General features: G+C 48.4%; 2 protein-coding genes across 4 annotated transcripts; one reads left to right on the top strand and one right to left on the bottom strand.

Moving 5' to 3' along the window:
• Window positions 1–449: 449 nt before the first annotated feature.
• MRPL46 (mitochondrial ribosomal protein L46) lies at window positions 450–9,362 on the bottom strand. 3 transcript variants are annotated; one of them, XM_032342073.1, is made up of 4 exons: window positions 9,093–9,359; window positions 7,640–7,829; window positions 6,720–6,893; window positions 450–799 (listed from the first exon to the last, which is right to left on the bottom strand). In XM_032342073.1, exons 1-4 carry the CDS (start codon window positions 9,318–9,320, stop codon window positions 549–551), a joined length of 843 nt encoding a protein of 280 aa, XP_032197964.1. In that variant the 5' UTR covers window positions 9,321–9,359; the 3' UTR covers window positions 450–548. The 3 variants fall into 3 exon arrangements, with proteins under 3 accessions (XP_032197964.1, XP_032197965.1, XP_032197963.1); XM_032342074.1 differs by lacking the exon at window positions 450–799 and adding an exon at window positions 806–1,143 and having other exon boundaries at window positions 9,093–9,361; XM_032342072.1 differs by lacking the exon at window positions 450–799 and adding an exon at window positions 2,954–3,937 and having other exon boundaries at window positions 9,093–9,362.
• A 38-nt stretch (window positions 9,363–9,400) lies between these two features.
• On the top strand, window positions 9,401–19,886 carry MRPS11 (mitochondrial ribosomal protein S11). Its single transcript, XM_032342075.1, has 6 exons — window positions 9,401–9,759; window positions 9,868–9,990; window positions 15,439–15,537; window positions 17,618–17,747; window positions 18,737–18,802; window positions 19,495–19,886. The coding sequence occupies exons 1-6, from the start codon at window positions 9,695–9,697 to the stop codon at window positions 19,600–19,602; spliced, it is 591 nt and encodes a 196-aa protein (XP_032197966.1). The 5' UTR covers window positions 9,401–9,694; the 3' UTR covers window positions 19,603–19,886.
• The last annotated feature ends 923 nt before the right edge of the window (window positions 19,887–20,809 follow it).

Below are 20,809 nucleotides of genomic sequence, written 5' to 3'. Positions count from 1 at the left end.
AAGGAACTACATAGAACTAGTTTCTTTGCATGAGTCTAGGAGCTTTCACAGAACTCAGGGCTTTTAGGAGGTCAATTCATTTCCTTCAGTTCTCTCTTTCTGCATCCAGGAAGCTGATTCACTGTGAAGCAATGCAACACTCAACTATCAGCTTGGAACAAGGGAAAGACACCCTAAGAGACAGCTCTCTCGCACAGGGAAAAGCCAGTCATCCTTAAAGAACAAATCAGCCGAGGGGCACCTGGGTGGCTCAGTGGGTTAAAGCCTCTGCCTTGGGCTCAGGTCATGATCCCAGGGTCCTGGGATCGAGCCCCACATCGGGCTTTCTGCTCAGCAGGGAGCCTGCTTCCCTTCCTCTCTCTCTGGCTGCCTCTCTGCCTACCTATGATCTCTGTCAAATAAATAAAATCTTTAAAAAAAAAAAAAAAGAACAAATCAGCCGAGACCGACACGATGATAAACTCGTTTATTTCTCTGCATTTAGTTGGCTGCGTGCTGTTCCCTACAAAGACGGGACAGCACATAATGTCCACAGGCCGCACCACCCATCAGAGGTCCAAGAGAAATCTCTGTACCTGGGCCAGGTACTTGGGTTTCAAATAGTCACCCAGCTCCTCCTTACAGACCCAGACGTGCTGGCCCTTCTTCCTGGTCTGGGAGAAGTCTCCAGTTACTAGCAGTGCTTTGAAGAAGAATACTTTGGCCCCGAGGCTACTCTCTGTCCGCATTGCTTGAGGGAACTTGAACTTGTAGTGGCCACAGGGGGCATTTCCCAGGAACTTGGCTTCCAGGTTGTTTTCTGAAGGGGAGAGGTGAACAGGGAAGATGAGGATGGACCCACCTGTTTACTCCGGCTCCCCCAGTCAGCGGGGGTCTGAGAGCCATTTCCAGCCTGAGGTAAAGCAATCCCGGAGAGTGAGGATGAGGGTTGTTCCTGAGGAGGCTCTCCGCCTCTCCATCCATGGGCTCCCGGGCTCCACATTCACTGGGTCCATCCGGTGTGTGAAGCTACTGCTCTCAGAATGAAGTCAGCGATGCTGTTCAGAGACCACTAGCTGGAGTCAGAGCCCCAAGCTTCTAGACTCAGCCCGGCCACCAGCCACCGGCGTCGGTCTGCTGATGAAGGACCAAGACGCTCAGTATCTGTAAAGCAAAGCTCATGAGCCTTTCACAGGGACTGTCACTTGAAAAGCATAAAAAGGACCCAATTTGACTTCTGTGGGGTGAAAACATCATAACCAAAGTTAAAAGACAAAGACAGATGGTTGGATGTTATCTAGAATCTGTAACAAAGGGTTAACCACAACCAAGCCATTTCAAAGGAAGGGGGAAGGACAGATCAGTCCAGCACTTGGGAAGCCGCCCGCTAAACAGAAAAAATAAAGCTGGAGTCCACCCACCTCAGTCCTCACTTCCGAACGGATACCACACGGATCAAAGACGGAACAACAGAAATTTCACTTTCATAAAAAGGCTGAGTATTCTGGATGATGGTTTCGTGGATGTTTAATACTTTCTGAATTTCTTTGTATTTTCAAATTTTTCATTAAAGGGAAAAAAAAAAAACCTAAAAGAGTACTAGAAAAAATGTAGAAAAAAAAAAAATAGAAAAAATGTGGGATACTCTCTGGATCGTTTTTGAGAGGGAAAGCCCTCACCAAGACACAAAATTTTTAAAACCAGTAAGAGAGAAAAGTGTTTATTTACATAAAACTAAATCTTTCTACAAGGAAAAACGAAGCGTTAAGAAGTCAAAGACAAAACGGCACACTAAGAAAAATATTTTCAACACACTCCACAAAGGAAGAGTGTCTTCAGGTGTAAGTACGAGAAATCAATGAGGAAAAAGTTTTAGAAGGAAAACTTTCTAAAAGAAAAGTGAACTAAGCATGAACCTACAGTTCACAAAAAAATAAACACCACTGACCTATAAACTCATGAAAAGATGCTCCATCTTATTAACAATTTAAAAAATATAGATTCAGACATGTCATTATTACTGAAGTCCCAAAACTCTGAGCTGTCCTCTGCTTGTCAAGGACAAGAGGAAAATGGGCCCTCTCACACCATCACAGGGAGAGAGGTTAGCGTGAACCGCCCTCTTTGGCAAGAGTCACCAGTTTTAATTCTGCGAACCCTTTCCACCAGCGACTCTGCTTCTAGAACCTGAGCCTCCCAGATACGTTTCTCTGCCTGTGTAAGCTGAGTACACAAGGACGCTCATTACAGCGTATTTGTAAAAGCAACAGACAGGTGAACTGCAGCACACGCATATTATAAGATCTATGCTGGGGTTAGAAAGCATTAAGGTATGGCTTCACACGCTGATACAGAGAGATGCTTAAATGCCGCACAGAAGAGAAACAAAGGTATATAACCGGGCTCCATATGGGGGAGAAAAACCAGATGAAGTATGTATGTGCTTGTAATTTTTAAAAAGATATACCAAAAAAAGAGAAAATATATATATATATACCCCCAAAATTAAATGAATAAAAAAACAAAAGAATACACCAGAAACTGTTAATGAAGGATGCCTCTGAAACAGGAAAATCACTTCTCGCCCTATCTTACATTCGCTAAACACTATATTGATAGTTTTTTTTAACCATATATAATGAACTGCTTCTCTCAATACTAACGAAAACAGAAACAGAACCGAAGCAAAACTACTATTGGCATCAGAGAAGGAACTGATATGCGAGCTCACCTACAACACAAAATGCCAGCAGGGTTATCTGTGAGTGGTGGAATTACACTGGCAAGTTTCTTTATACTTTCCTGAATTTTCCACTTATTTCACTGAATATTTTTCTGTTTTCCCATTTTTTTTATTATGTGGAAAATTTTTTCTATTTTTCTATTTTTTCTATTATCTATTTTTCTTCTCTATTTCTTCTCTATTAAAATACAGTTAAATCAAGATGAAAAAAAGGAATAGTTCATTACAAACTGAGCAAAGAATCACAAAGAAATACACGTGGCCAATAAACACATGACAATATGGTCAATCTCACTAACAATCAGGAAAATGCGAATCCAAAAGAGATCATTTTGACTTGGACAGGCAAAAATTAAAAAGAATCGTCCATGTGTCGGTGGGGTCGAGACAAATGTGCACTGCTCTATGACCCTCCTGAATGCCCAACGGTATGTACATTCTGCAGGACAAGTGGGCAAGACCCATGGAAAACGTCAATGTGTCCCTCCTTGACCATTAATTCCACCTCAAGGAATTCCGTCTTGCAGGACTTAGGAAGAGAGGTGCCAACAGGAGGAAATAAATGGACTCTTACACATACACACACACACACAGATGTACATATACACATTTTTACATTTCTTGAGTTCTCCTTTGCCATTTTAATTATTTTCTATTATTTGCCATTTTAATAACTCCGCAATAAATGAACATGTTTTATTTGTTATCCTCCTGTTTAATGTCAAAATCTCTTTCATAGCTTTCCTTTCGCATCTATTTATTACAGCGGGCACATTACAAGGACACTGGGTTCCGCGGTAGAAACCCTTTCCACGTGGCATACAGGAGGGACAGCGGAGCGGCCGTCGTGTGTGTGAGGGAAGCTGAGCATCTGAACAGTGATCCCGGTGAGAAACCCAGACGCCACCACCTAGAGGACAGCAGAGACCACAGGAGCACGGGGAAGGTCCCCACACACTCCATCGTGTCTCGCTCCCACTCTCACAGGCCACACAGGCCCCTTGTGGGCAAGGAGCAAGGGGGCACACAGCAGCTGCTGCTTTGTTAGCAGGCGCTTGTGCTGGCGACAGGGCCAATGGAGCAGCATTGATGCCAAATCTACATGTCCAATAAACATTCCGTGAGCATCTACTGTGAGCCAGGCACTTTGTGGAGTGCTGGGATGATGGGGAGGAACAGATGCCGTCTGGACCTTCAAGGGAGTCAGAATTCTAGCTGGGAGGAGAAATCTGCCATACACCGATTACTGGGCACTGCAGTAAGTGAAAGAGGTGTTCCCCCCCAGAACATGAGCTCCCACGGAGCAAGGGCGGCGTCCTGTTCATCTGTGACCCCAATGCCTGCACAGTGTCCAGCAAATGGGAGGCTCAGAGTAAACGTTCGTTGCAGAAGGTAAATAAACGCACACACAAATGCTACGGGAACCTTGAGGGAGGAGTAGCTCTGTCTACCTGGAGGCTTGGAGAAGGTTCCAGCACAGAATGTATAACATACAAGCTGAGTCTTCAAAATGGAGTCGTCAGACCAAGGAGGAGCAAACCGTTCCTGTCAGAGGCCAGCATGCCACAAAAGAGACACATGAACGACCACATTACTGGAGGAATGCAGAAGGTCTGCTCAGTTGAACTCAGACTATACGTCAGTGTGTGGCCAGACGGAAGACTGGCAAGCTCAGGACCAGAGCAAATGGATTTGTAGGCCGTGCTCGAAAGCCTGAACTTCTATGGGAAACCCTTTAGGCAGAGACACGACAGGGGATGTGTCTGAAAACTCACTCTGGCAGCGCTGAGGGGCACAACATGAAGGCAAAAGGGAACTTATTTGGCACCTACTTCAAAGGTCCAGTACCGTGGTTCTCAACCACTGTGACTTCACTTCCCAGGCAGTATCTGGCAATGTCTAGGGACAATTTTGGTTGTTACACTAGGGGGAGTGGAGATGGGCCAGCGCCACTGCTACCTAGTGGGCACAGGCTGGAGATGCAGCCGGCCTCCTGCAATGCGCAGAGCAGCCCCCACAAAGAATTACCTGGCCCCACATGTCAACAGTGCCAAGGATGAGAAAACTTAATCTGACAAAAGGGTGATAGCTAATGCTGTGGGAATAAAAAAAGAAATATTTAGAACCGACCAGGAGGGACTAGAGAACTTCAGGATGTCAGAATGAGGTCAAGAGATCCTGAGGTTTCTAGTTGGGTAAATGCGTTGTCAGGCCAGTAAGCAAGGCCGCGGGGACAAGCAGAGGCACAGGCTGCGAGTGGTAGGACTGTCAATTTTGAGAGTACACACTCAGCAAGGGACAGGGAGAGCATGGGGGTGGCGCCTGCCAGCCTACCTCCCCGGACAGTACTGTAGCAGACCCCAAGGTGTGTGCGGAACTGAATACTTGCCCCTCAAGCCAACCATTTTAAGAGAAGCAAATAAGCCTCTTTCATAGAAAGTCTAGGAGGCACCTTCCAGTTGGCTGCCCGCGCTGGGCCCTGGGGCAGAACCTAAATCAGAGCAGAAAGAGCTTTATCAGGGGTAACAGAGTGTCAAATACTGAGTCACCAAGACGTCTTCCTCAAAATGACACCAGACAGCCAAGAAATGCAAAATGTCCTCCTTTTCAAAGAGAGACTCAAAATTCAAAATCAGTTTGAGAAAGCAGTGGATTATCTACACAGATGTTCTGAGACACCAAGTCCTTCTTTAGCATCTGAAGTATCTCTAAAGAGAAATCAGGAGTGACGGGTCATATTCCATATATGAAAGAACTAAACACACTTTCAAGTTCTCAGTACAGTATGTTGCTTTAAAAAAAAAAAAAAAAAGGGTAACTCTACGCAGAGCAGATCGGGAAAAGAGCCATCCTATGCAAAGGTGAAATAAAATCCACTTCCTCAAGTAATCCATAGATTAAAGTAATCAAAAACGTGAGAAAAGATAAAACCAAACAGCAAATCATGATCATTTTTACGAACAATAAATAACGAAGCTTTCAGTGGTATAGAAACTGGAAAACATTTTACTGTAAATACTGATGGTTGGGAATCCTGTCTGAACGGTTAGTTCCGCTGGTGTTCCAGAGACAGAAATGCCATTAACGGGAAGGTAAGTAGGACCCATTGAGTCAGCAGAACCTGCGATGGCTACCCATGACAATGAAATATCTTACAATCACGGGCTCAAGGGAAGATGTGGGCCAATTAAACCGGAAAAGGTACTAGATTATCTATTCCTATGGAATATGCAAAACTGTGGAAACCTGGAAATGAAAGTTCTGTACTTTGTCAGGAAGACACGGCTGACTGAGCAGAAACTGAAGCTCTCCATCCTTCAGGTAGGACAGCAGCTGCTCAGTGAGGCAGCCACAAAGGGCCCATAAGCCGCAGTGACCTGCTTAAAGAGAAGCACGGGAGAAGGAAGGACCTAAAACCACACTCTTCAGTTCTGCACAGGAGGTAAAGGCCTAACAAGAGGATCTCTTCAACCAATCCAGCAGCTTCACCAACGTCCCCGGGCTTGGAACTAAGACCAAGCAGAGTCTTCCTGTAGAAAGGAGCCATTGACTACAACTTCCAGATCAAAACCTATTGACAGACCTCCTGCTTTCCTTTCAGAAGCAGCAGCCGCCGCTGTGGTGGATATTATTACTTGGTGAATGAAAAAGTAGATTAAGTGGGGCGGGGGCTCAACTCACACAAAGGATGGGAAAAAAAATACAGAGTTCAAAAAACATATATTTTTTATAATGAAAGAATTATTTTTTCTACCATCAATAAGACCCATGTGCTATATTAGAAAGAAAGAAAGAAAAAAGAAAATTTAAAAATCTCAGTGGAACAAAGATTCTCACCTGACCTAAAATTTTTTCTAGGTGAAATTTTTATAGATATCAAAGTTCCCATTAAGACCCCCCTCCAATCCTTCCAGCCGTCATCACAAGCCAGTCTGCAAATTCCAAGGCTGAGTGTGAAAGGAGTCTTGTGAGGTTCGGAGAGAGGCAGAGAACTCACCTGAGAGCGTGGCCAGGGTTCGTTCCGCTGTTCCTCGGAGGGTCTCCCCGGGCTGCCACTCTGCCTGGGGAAGCATCCAAACATCCTGGTCTCCAAGCTTCTCTTTGACCAACAGAACAAGGTTCCTGTCTAGCTTCCGGTGCAGTGAAGTTCGGTCATTCTTTTTATCGGCTTCTATGAAGAAAAGGGGATCAGAGAAGACAAAAAGACTGTGATCTGCCAGAACCAAGGAGAACAGTTTTACAGTCTTCCTTTAAGGTAGAGCTACAACCTTTACCATCTTAAAATCAAATTACGACCCTGACCCACCTCTCTAATTCAGACCTCTTTCGGGGTAGAGTCTCACAATCTTAAGAAAACTACAATGAAAGAAGAGAAGACCAAAAGCTGAACTTATCCTTTGAAGAGCACTACCTTGTGCAGGTACTTTGAGCCTTTGCAAAAGAAGCTATACCCAAACTACTTCAAACACTACGACTTCACTCGTTTTGACACTATTACTGACTTAACTTGGCCCCACTTTCTCTGTTCTTCGGTCTTCATCTGAGATAAGAGAACTCAATCCTCTGCTTTGGGAGAAATTTCAGATGACACACAGAAAACTAGCGGGAAAGGCTTGATTTTCCTCCCACTCTCACCCCCACACTAGGAAGTAAACTCAGATACATTCATGAAGTTTAACTGAGAAAGAATAGGTTATCCCAACACCCTTACCTCCCACTCAAAAGCAGCACTGGCCTTTAAAAATTATATTCAGCTGGAAATGAGGAACAGGGAAAAGATTTTATTTTTCTCCCACCCAAAGCAGCTTTGCAACCATTTGCTACTTAAAATACAAAGCAGAGGCTAAGCAAATGTCCTTTGAGAACCAAAATACCCCCTTTTTCCTTTTCTCTTGCTGGCCTAAAAAGACCACAAACCTGTTATACGAGCTCCAGGTTTGAACTGTAGGAACTTCTGCTCCCATGCGTCTTCCATATCCTGCGTCAGCAGTACATTCTGTTCATCTCCTTCTTCATCATACAAGTCAGCTTTCTTCTTTGCCAGTTGCTGGGCTTCATCTAAAGCACGAAGCTCATGGTCTGAATACAAACTTCTTTCTACTTCAATCTGAGAAAATTAAAAGGACAAGAAAAAAAACAAAACAAAACAAAAAACAGGCAAGAATAGAAAACAGAGCTATATAGCACACTTGACATACCACCCAGCATAACCAGACATACAATTAAAACACCACAGGAAAATAAAAAGAAAGAAAAACAGTCACCTGCACTTTGGGCTTGAGTTACATTTGCTAAAATGTTAGAATGTGATTGGAGGGCAAGCTGCTACAAAGAACAGAGAACTGGGACAGGCACCGCCTGCCCACTTAACCACACTCCAGCCCTGTCAGCCCTTGATCTCACAAGACTCTCCTGCCTCAGGGACTTTACAGATGCTGTTCCCTCTTCCTAGAATGTTTTCCCTCGTGCTCTTCTCCTAGGAGATTGCTACTCATCCTTCAGATTTCAATTTAAGTACCACTTTCTTTGACACCAGCCACAAAATCAAATTAGATGTCCCGGTTAAAATCTTTATTGTACCCTGTGTTTTCCTTTATTACACTTACCAGGGTCTGCAGTTATACAGTCATGTGATTATTTGGCTATTGACCAGCCCACCTCCACTAGACTGAACACTCTGAGAACCAAAGGCTTATCTGTCTTACTGGTCCCTAGCACTCAGCACAGTGTCTATACAAAATAGGCGATAAATGATTATCTATAAAATAATTAATCAACTATTTGCAGAATAAGTTAATGAGCCAAGTAAAAAGCAGGAAGTGAAGTTTGGAGCTCCCAGCAGCCAACACAAAAAACATCTCAGATTCTAAGAAAACAACCTTCAATCACCGTGTATGGGGATTTAAGCCCCTCACATTGAGTATTTGCCCCTGTTTCCTCACTTGCCCCTCACACACAGACTTTATCACAGTCATCTTATATGTGTGCCCATTATATTCTCCTAAAACACTACATCAGACTCTAAATTTCAGACATTCAGACTACCTGCGATAGGAACTAAGCCGTCTTGTTCACCACCGCGTACCTACCATATTCAGCGAGAAAGAAAAGCAACTCTAAAGAGATGCCTGGCGCGACAACAAAGAATCCCAGTGAAAACAAACTTTTACTGAACACCTTCTATGTACCAAACCAACCCAGTAATGTAGATACCATTGCGCAGATTGAGTACGCTGAAGTTCAGAGAGGTGAAGTGACTTCCCCAAGGTCACTGAGACTGGTGCCGGAGACGGGATCGAACCCTGGCCCACGGTGCTTCTCTTGGTTCCCCAACAGCACCTTGAAGCCGCTAGCCGCACTTCAATCCTACCTGCTGTAATAGAGCCGCCATCTCTTCCTGCAATGGGGTCAGCGGCTTCGAGACCAGCGGTGGCCGCTGCAGGCACACCGCGCCCAAAAGACGCCATGGAGACCCGCTGATCGAGGGTGCAGCCGCAAGGGCTAGGCTGCGAGAACCCAGGCTACCGGCCCAGAGCCCCTCGAACCGCCACCAGCCCTTCGCCACCCCAAACAGAGACTGCCTTATGGGCGCCGCCATGCTTCTGCCCTCCCACAATGTACCGCGGCTCCCTGCGGGGTCCTGGACCAATCCCATGCTCCCACAAGGCAGCGCGGGAGCGGCAGGCGGAAGAGTTCTGTCCCGGGAACTACCAGAACGAACCACTCCAATATGGAGGGGTAGGCGAAGGAGTTTAGGGGAAAGGGAAGAAACTCCCAGTTAGCACTCGAAAGGACAATTATTGCAGAGCATTTAAATGGGAATTAAGAATCTTTAATGGACCTCAAGGATCGGAATAAGATAATTTTCCTTGTAGCCCCCCCCCCACGAGCACTCGAGGTGCTGGTGCCGCTCCAGCTGCGCCAACCTCCGAGGTCGCCACGGACGGAAGCTGACGGGGGTCAATCCAAGTCATGCAGGCGGTACGAAAGACGGGGTCTTGGCTCTTGCGGTCTTGGGGTTGGCCACCGACGCCCAGGTAAGAATGATCACCACCTCCTCCCCGAACGCACGGCCATCCCCGCGACTGCGCTCCTGCCTGTGTCCCTGAGCCGCCTGGACCTCACCGAGCTTTCCCTCCCCGCAGGGTCGTGGCCGGGGCGCCAGCCTCCACCATCCACACCGGCGCCCAGCAGCTGCAAGACGCGGCGGCCAAGCAGGAGGTTAAGGAGAAGGCGGCGGATCCGGCTCCGAGGCGCAGCAGCTTCAGGTGAGGGCCTCTTAAGCCCAGCCCTCGGGACACCGGCACTGCGGTCCGGAGCCCGACAACCAGTGAATCCCCAACTCTGCCCCTTGACGTCTTTGGGACCCTAATGCAGATGAGCCTCTGAGCCCCGGCTTTCTCGTCTACAAATGGAGAGGATGCCGAAAGAGTTTGCGAGGATCAAATGAGATGAGCCTTGGCACAAAGTGGGCGCTCTGTGAACAGTTAGATGAATGAATGAGTTAATGTCGGAAGTGTATAGTAAATACCACCTTTTTCCCTCTGAGAGGGGTGTCACGGCAGACTAACAGCCTTCCCTTGGATATAAAATGGGAGTTGGGGGAGCAGGGGCTGCTACACCGCGGTGAGATTATTGAGTTGGGGCAGGGTGGTTTTTGTGCTCACCCCTAGGGACTGGCCCCTTGCTTTCCATCAGTGCTGCTACCCCTATGTTCCTTCGCATCCATTCAATAAATGTTTACTGACAACCTGTTTGGTGCCAGGTACTGTGCTAGGTGCTGGGAGTACAAATACAAAAGATCATTCTTTCCCCACCAGTAGGTCACAGGCTACAGAGAAAGACAGTCATGCAAGCCTTTTCGGCATAATCTGGTCCGTAGTGTGCTGGAGTAAGAACTGGTTGCTAGGAAGTATGAAGGACTGAGTGTCTCACTCCTGAGGAAGTCAGGCAAGACTGCCAGGAAGATAATGTAGAGCTAAGAACTGAATTGAACGGGAGTTAAGCTGGTCAACATGAAAGGCATAATTTTAGGTAAAGCTAATACTCTGTTTAAAGGCATGCAGTGTGAAAGCACATGGTATATTCAGGTGTGTGTCTGATGGCAGATGAGGCCAGCAAAAGAAGGAATCGGAAGGCTGAGGGTCTTATCTGTAACAGTGCCGCTTTCAGACTCTTCCCACTATAGACAGTGGGGAGCTGCTGAAACAATTCAAGCCAAGATCCTGTTGGGGTCGTTCAACAATGTCAGGCACTGTTTAAGGCATTAGGGACACATCAGTGACCATACACCCCAAAAACCCTGCCCCTGTAGAACTTAAATTCTAGTGGTTAGGGGGCAGTGAAGAGAAAACATGTAAAACGTGAGGGTATGACAGATGGTGAGAGTGTGTCTGTCTAGTGTTTGGGAGGAATAGCGAGGTCAGTGTGGAGTGAGGAGTGCAGGAGGGGATGGGGAGGAGTCGTGCAGCCGACACCTGGGGCTGCATCTGTTCCAGCTCGTAGGACCTCGTGAGGACTCCAGCTTTGACTCTGAGTGAGATGGAAAGCCGTTGGAGAATTTTGAATAGAGACTTGAAATGATGTTGCTTCATTTTAAAGAGTCCCTTTGGCCGCCGTGTCGATATCACAGTGCAGAGAAGGAAGGATGGAAGCTGGGAGACTTCTTCTAAGCAGTTCGATATTTGAAACAGTCCAGGCAGGAAATGATGGTGGCCTGGACCAGGATGACAGCTTTCCGTGTAGGACATACAGAAAGTGGGACCAACAGGATGTGTTCATGTAAGGTGTGAGAAAAAGAGAGGAAGGAAGGAACACTAAAATTTTTGGCTTAAGCAGCTGGAAAGGTGGAGTCGTCATTTCCTAAGATGGGGAAGGCTGCAGGAGCTTGGCTTTGCTCAGTTAACATCCAATGGAGGTAGTGTCGGCTTTTGGAATGGAGTTCAGGGGACTGACTGGGGCTAGAGACACACATTTGCTTCATCATACAGATGATGCTTAAAACCACAAGACTGTACAAGATCATCGAGAGAGTAAGTGTAGATCAAGAGGAGCGGTCCAAGGACTGAACCCTAGAACCCTCTAACATTTAGAAATTTAGGAGACCAGGGGAATCATCAAAAGAGACAAGGAAATTCCTGAGAGGTAGTAAGAAAACTGAGAGGGATTTTTTTTTTTCAATGTAGTTCAAGGCTGGAGAGATCAGCTGTGTCAGATGTTTTATGAGAAGTTACTGGGCTGATGATGGAACTGCTCATTGGATTTAACATAGTGAGTTGGTCGATGACCTTGCCTAGAGCATTTCTGGCAGAATAATAGGGCTAAAGTCTGATTGGGGTGGGTTCAAGAAGAATAGAAGACAGAAAGAAACATCAAGTGTAGTCAGTTCTTTGAGAGGGAATCGAGAAATGGGCAATAGCTCAGGGAGGCTTTGAGATAAAGAGGGTTTTGTTTGTTTTTAGGTTGGGGAATTGAGGACATGTTTTGCTGACGGGAATGATACGGGGTGGAAACATCGCCGGAGTGATGTCCTTGAGAGGCAAACGCAGGTGGAACATCACAAGAGGAGAGAAGGCAGAGATTGTGGGCACAGATGTTTGGTAGTGGAAGCTGGGAGAAACTGATTGCTTGTATTTCTCTGCGAAGGTCATCAGCTGGCCGTGAGGAAACAGGAAGGAGGTAGAGGCTTCAGGGGACAAAGGAAGGCATAAAGTAGTCATCCAGGAGCCTGGAAGGATGATTGAATTGGGGACATGCGTACAGTGCTGAGGGCCCACTTGATGTCAGAAGTCATTAAAATAAAGCAGTAGTTCTCAGCTGGGGCAGTTTGGCCTCCAAGAGGACTTCTAGCAAGATCTGCAGGCATTTTTGGCTGTTACAACACAGGGCAGTGGAGGGACAACTAGTGGGTAGAGGCCAAGAATGCTGCTGAACACCCCACAAGGCAAGGCCAGCCCCTCACCACCAAGAATTATCTTGCCCAACATGTCAGTAGTGCTGAAGTTGAGAAACCATGGTATGTAGAGAGACCAGTCGACACTGGCGTGGATTTTTCTCTGGCCAGCTGCATAGAAGCATGCCCAGGCTTGGCGTGGCTGGAGGGATGGATTCAGCCAGGGTTAGGGTTTGCCAGGAAGGTACAATGAAATAAGAGGAGGCAGAGGACTGAGGGGGTATGCAAGGGAGCGATGATAATGATTGGTTATGAAATTTACGGGAGGCCAGGAGAGAGGTGAGGGCCTGGGGGCGGGGAGGGAAAGTGACAGCAGGAGGGTGGGTGGGCTGGGAAGGATTCCTGGAGTAGGGGTCGCATGGGTGTGCCTGAAGGTAGGTGGCCTGAGTGTGCTGCTTAAAACCAAGGTCGTGAGGAGGTTGCAGACCTGGCAATGACAAAGGCCAGGTATGACCACAGGAGGAAGCAGCAGGCCAGGATAGAGGACACAGGATCACTGGAGAAAAGGAGGTCAAGAAACAACGCATACAGCTGGAAGGATCTTGTGGACGCCACACATCTCATTGTGACGGGGGTGGTGAGCCAGGAGCTCTCATCGCTGCATTTTTCTACATTTATTTGCATTGTTAAAGAGTCGTCTCTAGCCACAATTAGCACGTGGGTTGCAGACTGTGCGGCCAGGCTTTCTTTATCTGGAAGTGGAACTACAGCACACCCGGCCCAGGTCCCAGCGTCTGGCGCACTGTCAGGGGTCGTTCAGGGTGGTCGCCCTCCCTCCCGTGCCTGAGCTGCCTGCGGTAGAAATCAGCCTTCCCTTCCAGCCCTTCAGCAGCAGAGAGCAGAGACTGTTTGCAGTGCTCAGCCCTTCCGTTTTCCTGACTCTGAGGACGGGTATGAAAAGGCAGCAGACCCCCACGGCTTTGTCTTGCCTTTGTCTGGGCTTCCCTTCGGGGAACCACTTGCTCATTTGTACTTGAACCTGCTCGGTTTCGAGGCCTGATCTTGTCTGTGCCTTCAGTTAAGTGGTTCAAGTTCCAAATCCTCCCGAGTTCAAAACCCTTACTGTATATGAAGGCATGGTATTAGTATGGTCACACTTGAGTAGGCTTAGTTCTCGGACCCCTGAGTCAGGAGGGAAGTGATCCATGGGGAATCGATGTCCTCTCAGAGCCTCAGCCCCTCTCCACCAGGATAGCGTTCTTATAATATTTTCTGAACCACAGTCTGTTGAATTTCAGGAGGTGTGGGGAGGTACAAACACGGGTCTGGTCCATGCATATAGGCAGGACGCGACAGCAGGCTTACTCTTGTCTGGAATGTTGAAGGACAACGCTGTGTTTGAGTACAAGGAAGCACAGCGTGGCAGACTGGGCCTTGAACGGAGGCAGATCTCCTAGGCACAAAGTCTGGCTTCCCTTGCTGACCCTGTTCTCCTATTTGTGCCTCAGTTTCTCCACCTGCACACTGACCTAGAGTACTGTCCTAGAGGTAGCCAGAGGACAGATTAGACCAAGACAGAGAAAGATCTTGAACTCAACATAATGTCTAGATCAGTGTTCTCAACCCTGGGTTCGCATCTGGTTCACTGGGGATATTTTAGGAATAGATTCTCGGACCCCATCCAGAAGAGAGGCATTAGGATTGAGCATCAGAACCACGAGATTCTGCCGTTCAGCCAACACGGAATGCTACTGGTCTAGGATAGAGACTGGCAAACTGGGTTCCTACCCAAATCTGGCCAGGTGCCTGGTTTTTTGTAAATACCGTTTTACTGAAACGTAGTCAAAATAGTCACACCCATTAATTTGGCTGTCTTTGGGGGCGCCTGGGTGGCTCAGTGGGTTAAGCCGCTGCCTTCGGCTCAGGTCATGATCTCAGGGTCCTGGGATCGAGTCCCGCATCGGGCTCTCTGCTCAGCGGGGAGCCTGCTTCCTCCTCTCTCTCTCTCTGCCTGCCTCTCCGCCTACTTGTGATCTCTCTCTGTCAAATATATAAAAAAAAATAATAATAATAATAATTTGGCTGTCTTTGCACTTGAGGCAAAACTGCCTAGTTGCAACAAAGACTCCGTGGCCAGCAAACCCTAACGTATTTACTATCTGGCCCTTTATAGAAAAGGCTTGCTGACTTCTATCATGGGGGATACAGGATTTTTTTTTATAGTAATGATACTACAAATATTATTAAAATTATTTTGTCCTTTTTTATAAAATAATCAAGCTATCATCTGAAGCCAGAAATAGAGGTTTGACTTTATTTTTTTAGTCGCAGAAAGAGTGGCCCATAGAGAATTGAAAACAGTGATCTGAATGTCCCAGAAGGGACACAGGAAGGTAGGGAGGGTGGATTAAATGCTCTTTTTCTCCTAGTGGAAAGTCACTAGGTGTGTCCATAGTCGACACTCGAGGAAAGACTGCCTCAGCCCAGTGTTTGTGGGAACAGCAGTAGCACCAGATGGACTGGGGACAGCTATCCCGGGAGCAGGTCCAGAGTCCAGGGCTGTTGGTTTTCACTGACTTAAAAAAAATCGGGATTGGGGCACCTGGATGGCTCAATGGGTTAAAGCCTCTGCCTTTGGCTCAGGTCATGATCCCAGGGTCGTGGGATCCAGCCCCACATCAGGCTCTCTGCTCGGCAGGGAGCCTGCTTCCTCCTCTCTCTCTGCCTGCCTCTCTGCCTACTTGTGATCTCTGTCAAATAAATAAATAAAATCTTTAAAAAAAAGAAAAATCGGGATTTACCTAAAGTGTTTCTTTAATTACAGCATTTACCCTCCAGTTCCAGGACAGGAGAGCCCTCTGAGGTGGGCAGGGAAGAAATTCGAGGAGATCCCAATCGCACACATCAAAGCATCCTACAACAAGTAAGAGGAAGGAGCACCTGGGAAGATCTCGGGGGGCTTCTTTCCCCTTCGTGGGGGAGGGCAAGCCCAGGGGGCCACGTTCTGCATGTTAATGTTGATGTAGGGGTCCCCCAGCGCCCCTCCTCCTTATTTTGGGAAACCACCTCTGCCTTTATAAAATTTCTTTAGATTTCATGAAAACGTTAACTAGGTTGGACAGATCCTAGTGTTAAGCTTTCTCAGCCTGCCTTAGGACTAGTATTTCCTGGTTCCCTGAAGTCGGAGAGAGCGGTTATTAGGGTGCTTGTGTTAAGTGTTATGGATACTGGGGAACAGAGGATGCGTGAGATACACGTGAGACAGGTGGCTTCAGAGTCTATGATTTACTGACAAACTCACCAAAATATAAATCTGCAGGTAAGTATTGTCCCTTGGAAGCGACTTTGGGCGACTGTGCCCTGACCTCCAACCTCGAAGGGCTACGCAGAGTCGTGATTTAATGTGTGACTTCCAGATGAGTGTCGGGGCCTTCCCAGCTGCGTGTTGGCAACAGATACCTTGCTGACCGCAGGGACAACTTTGCAGATCAGCCCCCACTGCGAGCTGGGCTCAGCCTGCCCAGGAAGCGATTCAGAGAACCGTACAGGGAACTGTGGGTCGGGGATGGCATGTGCACAGCTGAGATGCCGTAGGATTTGTCCAGCATTCATGTGATAAGCTCGAAATGAGAGAAACTGGGTTTCTTTTTCTTCCCTTCTCAGACTGATAAGGACACAGGGTAGCACGCTCTGTATAAGCGTCGATGGCCCACCCCACGTGTCTCTATTGAAGTTGTGTCGGGGACAAGCAGTTCTCCTGTGCTTTATTCGGCACAGAAAACCTGGGAGCCCTGCCAGGGGGAAAGGGCAGTAGTAGCCAGACCAACAAGCCGATGGTCTGGACCCGGGACCACCCACCGGCCTCCCCGGAGCTGCTTCTCCACCTCCCTCTTTACCGGGAGTCCAGAAGATAGAGAGACATTGGCCAAGGGGAAATGACGAACATATCTCAGTATTTCTTGAAGTCAGTTGGGGATGACTAGAAAAGTTTCACTTAAAAAAAGCTTTTTGATCGTGGAACAGAGTGTCATTAGCATTAAAATGACCCAATAGCGACTATTGCTCACTTTTTTTAGGTATGAGAATGGTTTTATGGGATTTTTTAAGCCATCATCTTTTAGAAATGTGTACTGAAATACTTCCTGATGAAATGATGGGTCTGGGATTTGCTTCAAAACAACCCGTTGTGGGGGAAGAAGGGAGTGGAAACAGAGTTCACAGAGGAGACTAAATTGGATCGGAGCTAATGGTTCCTGAAGCTGGGTGATGGGTCCATGGGTGTTCATACCCTCTTCTGTTCATTTTTGGGTATATTTGAAACTTTGTCTAATGAAAGCCTTATTTTTTTAAATGACCTGATGTGAAACATCTAACTTCTTGGGAAAAAAAGCCCGACACGGGTATCCAATCTAATTTAAACACCAGCCACAGGGAAGACACCAGGAGGAAAACGTGCCAGCCTTCTTCTGGGTTGACATTTAACCGCTCCAGATTCTGCAGCTTGTCCTAGCTCAGACCCCTAAAACAAAATACCACAAACGGGGGGCTTAAACAACGGACATAGATTCCTCACAGTTCTGGAAGCTGGGCGCAAGGAGCCAGCATGGGGGGTTTCTGGTGAGAATTCCTCTGAGTTTCAGGGGACCGGCTTCACGTTGTGTCCTCTCATGATGGAAGGGGCGAGGGAGCTCTCTGGGGCCCCATCAGCCCTGCCACCTACTCCTCTCCCAGAGGCATGACTTTTGGGGGGACACAAGCATGCAGTCCATAACGGAGCAGTCCTCAGATGATATGACGAGTCTGTTTTTGATGAGGCTTGGGGATGATTCTGACCTTTCCTGACACCTTCTGTAGGAGCTCAAAAGGCATTCATCGGAGAAGCTTAAAAGGAGGGCAGCCAAGCGAGGGCTTTTATCGTTCTCACTCGGGCTTTTGAGGGCCCGGCTTCGTGCTCTAACTTCCCTGACCAGTCATTATGCCCTGCGCTCTCCCTGCCTCCCCAGCACACAGATCCAGGTGGTCTCTGCCGCTCACCAGCCCCTCGCTCGCACTTCTTGTGGCACAGAGGGATTCCGGAATGCCAAGAAGGCCACGGGCATCGCCGCACAAACAGCAGGCATAGCTGCCGCGGTGGTAAGTGTGTGTTCTTTCTGGCTCGCTCTGTGGTGTGTCCTGTTTTCTGCCTGGCTCATCGCCGTGAGGAAGATTCTCCTCGAAGTCATTCAGAAGCAGTGGTGTCTGACAACTGTTCGCTACTCCAACCCTGTGCAGTCTGAAGAGGTCTTTCTCTCTCTTTCTCTCATGCAACACCGATTTCACTGTGAGCTATTCAGACCTTTCTAGAAGCAAATTGGCAGTAGCTTCAAATTTTAGTATATTTATTGATCATCTGCTGTATGCCAGACAGTTTACGTTCATTACCTTAAATCCTCAAGACGCTCGGTATTACCCGTGTCTTTGAGAGCCAAGGAAGGTCCAGAGCAAGACTTGCTTTGAGTTCTTGGTCTGGAGCCCTGGCCTGTGTACGGTCTGCCATGCAGCCCACCTTACAGAGGCTCTGCTCTGCCAAACTGGAAGTACTTCCTGAAGGAGAACCTTGGCCTTCAAACAAAGCCCGATGCCCCAAAATATTATTTGCTGTATATTAATGATCATCAAAATATAGTACGGATTGTGTACACTTAAAGCGTCAGTCTTAACAGTGGCTTCTGTGTGTTTTCCAGACTTTCTGTAATGAACTGCTTTTATAATCAAGAAAGAAAATTTGAAATGATAACACTTAAAATTTTCAGTAACTTAAAACAGTAACGCTTTTTTTTTTTTTTTTTTTTAATGGTAACCGTTTTTAAGTGGGTTATTTAAGCGAGGTCTTAAAATTCTGCCTTTACTGAGAAAAATGTGAGCGATGTTCAGGAATCTCCATCAGGTGGCAGTGCTGCCCTGGGTTAACAGGGGACACAGGCGGCTGTAAATCTAGAGTTGGACACGTTCCCATTCCGTGCTCAGCTGGTGTCTGCCCTGCACCGCGATCATCTGTCCTTTGCTGCCTTCTGTGTTTGCTGTCTGGTTACATGTGTGAGTGCCTTTTCCCCCAGCACTAACCACTTGCTCCTCCTCTCCAGAAAGCTGCAGGCAAGGGCGTGACCCACATCCGAGTGGTGGTGAAGGGCCTGGGCCCAGGGCGCCTGGTAAGTGGCCAGGAGGCTCTGCGGCATGTGCACTTCCTTAGTGAGAGAAACGGGGCTTGAGCATAGAGTCAGGAGAGGGGAAGAACCCTCTCCTCGAATTCCAGGACTGCTTGAGTTTCTGTCTGATCTTCTAACCCACTGAGCTTCTCAGAAGCAAGCCCAGGCCACCGAGTCTAATTCATCAGATGCTTACGGCGTGCCTGCTGCGTGCCAGGCACTGGGCATGGGAAGGTGCTCCGTGGGGCTGTCACAGTGGGTACCCCAGTACAGACCGGTGGGTCCAGCTGGTAAAGCTCGTGCCCAGGGTGCTGGGAGCCCACTGGGTATATCCTCAAAGAGGTGACATCCATACTGATTTTCCAAGAACAGCAAGGCATCAGTTAGGTGTGCAGGGAGGGAGGGGACATTCCAGGCAGAGGACACTACAAAGGGTAATGCTTAAGGTGTGTTGGGGTTTACAGGTGGTCCCAGTTTTCAGATCATAAAGCACAAGGTAGGAAGTGACAGGTGCTCCTGGAGAAAGGGACGGCCGCGAGGACACAGTGACGGGGTTTGGTTGGGAGTCCGTGGAGAGAGAAGACAGTCAGGACCGTAGGGAGCAGAGCCCCCACCCCATCCCTCCAAGCCCTGCCTGCACGTGCTGGGCCATCGTGTCTGGGACCATGGCATTCTGCTGTTCCTTCTCCTTGCAGTCTGCCATCAAGGGACTCACCATGGGGGGCCTGGAAGTGATCTCAATCACAGACAACACCCCCATCCCGCACAACGGCTGCCGCCCCAGGAAGGCTCGGAGGCTGTGATGGAAAGGAAGCCTGTCCCTGAACTGTCCTCAAGTCCCATGTCCAGTTGGACGTCGTGGAAGGCACACTGTCGGAGCTCTTTCCGGAGCCGGGCTCGCTGGAGAACCCTCAGGGAGCAAGGGGGAGCTTTGCCCCCTCACGTGGTGGCCTTCCTTGTTCATTCAACTGGAGACCGGTGTCCAGAAGGGACTCGAGAGGACCCCCAGGGCACCTGCAGCCCAGACTCCGAAACCAGTAAATGCTGCCTCTGCTCTGCAGAAATAAAACGCTTTCTACCAGCTGTAGTCACCTGTGAGGTTTCTGCCTGCCGAGTTGCAAACAGTAATCCCTGCTGACTCCTGAGAGTGAGGTGACTGTGAATGGAGGCGTGAGACCCCAGGCAGAGGGGGGAACATACACTCGAGCTGCTGCTTACCCAACAGCCTCCTCCCTGCTCCCAGGTGTTTCCTTTCGGGCCCCAAATGGAGAGCTTCTTGCCTCCTCCCTCTGGAATGCTCTGGTGGTGGGAATTCCGCCATTAGCAGGCATATTTTAAGTTTGTGCCAGCAGTGTGGGAGGACTGCCTGAGCTCCCTCACGGTGACCTCTTCCCCTGCGCTGGGGGACTTGAGCAGTCCCCGCACCTGAGATCCAGGGACCCTGAGGTGGGGAGGGAGAGGGGAATAAGACAGGATTCTCTCCAAACTGGCTGGAGGGAGGGACGGGCAGGAGCAGTAGTTGGTGTGGAGCCGGGATGGTGGGGACACAGGTGGGCTCAGCTTGGGAGCCCCAGGCATGACTAGCTGCTCACTGACTGCCTCTGAGCTCCCTGGACACCACTCAGAACCGAAGGCGAGGGTTCCGGAGACCTGACAGGAGGGACCCCACCTCCTTGGGCAGAAAGGGCCAGAACTGAGAGCACCAAAGTCAGGAAGGAGCAGGCACATCCACAGGAGCGCCCTTCCTCCCACGTGAGCAGGGACGGGCCAGGTGAGCCAAGAGGCCGGTGGTCCACATCTGGGCCCCGCTGTCTGGGCAGTGCGATTGGCCTGGACTCCAGGGACTTCATCCATAGGTGCCCTTTTAGACAGGAAAGCTGCTGGGTTATGCGGGGTTGGAGCGGGGAAAGACCACAACTTGGGCATGAACTTGAAAGGGAAATGTCTCCCTACTGCCTTCTCTCCCATCCTTGGCAGGACCTATGAAGGTTCACTTGTGACCCTTGACTA

Source organism: Mustela erminea, chromosome 5, assembly GCF_009829155.1.
Source record: "Mustela erminea isolate mMusErm1 chromosome 5, mMusErm1.Pri, whole genome shotgun sequence".
NCBI classification, from domain to species: Eukaryota; Metazoa; Chordata; class Mammalia; order Carnivora; family Mustelidae; genus Mustela; species Mustela erminea.
Note: the sequence above shows the minus strand (reverse complement) of the source record. Positions and strands in the feature narration are given on the sequence as shown.

Coding starts and splice junctions, on each gene's coding strand:
- MRPL46 (XM_032342072.1), bottom strand. CDS start 9,320: ATGGCGGCGCCCATAAGGCAGTCTCTGTTTGGGGTGGCGAAGGGCTGG. Junction 6,894..7,639: donor ACCTGGAGCTCGTATAACAG/GTTTGTGGTCTT, acceptor TTTTCTTCATAG/AAGCCGATAAAAAGAATGAC. Junction 3,938..6,719: donor AACCCTGGCCACGCTCTCAG/GTGAGTTCTCTG, acceptor TTCTCCTCCCAG/CTAGAATTCTGACTCCCTTG.
- MRPS11 (XM_032342075.1), top strand. CDS start 9,695: ATGCAGGCGGTACGAAAGACGGGGTCTTGGCTCTTGCGGTCTTGGGGT. Junction 9,760..9,867: donor GGTTGGCCACCGACGCCCAG/GTAAGAATGATC, acceptor CCCTCCCCGCAG/GGTCGTGGCCGGGGCGCCAG. Junction 17,748..18,736: donor CAGGCATAGCTGCCGCGGTG/GTAAGTGTGTGT, acceptor CCTCCTCTCCAG/AAAGCTGCAGGCAAGGGCGT.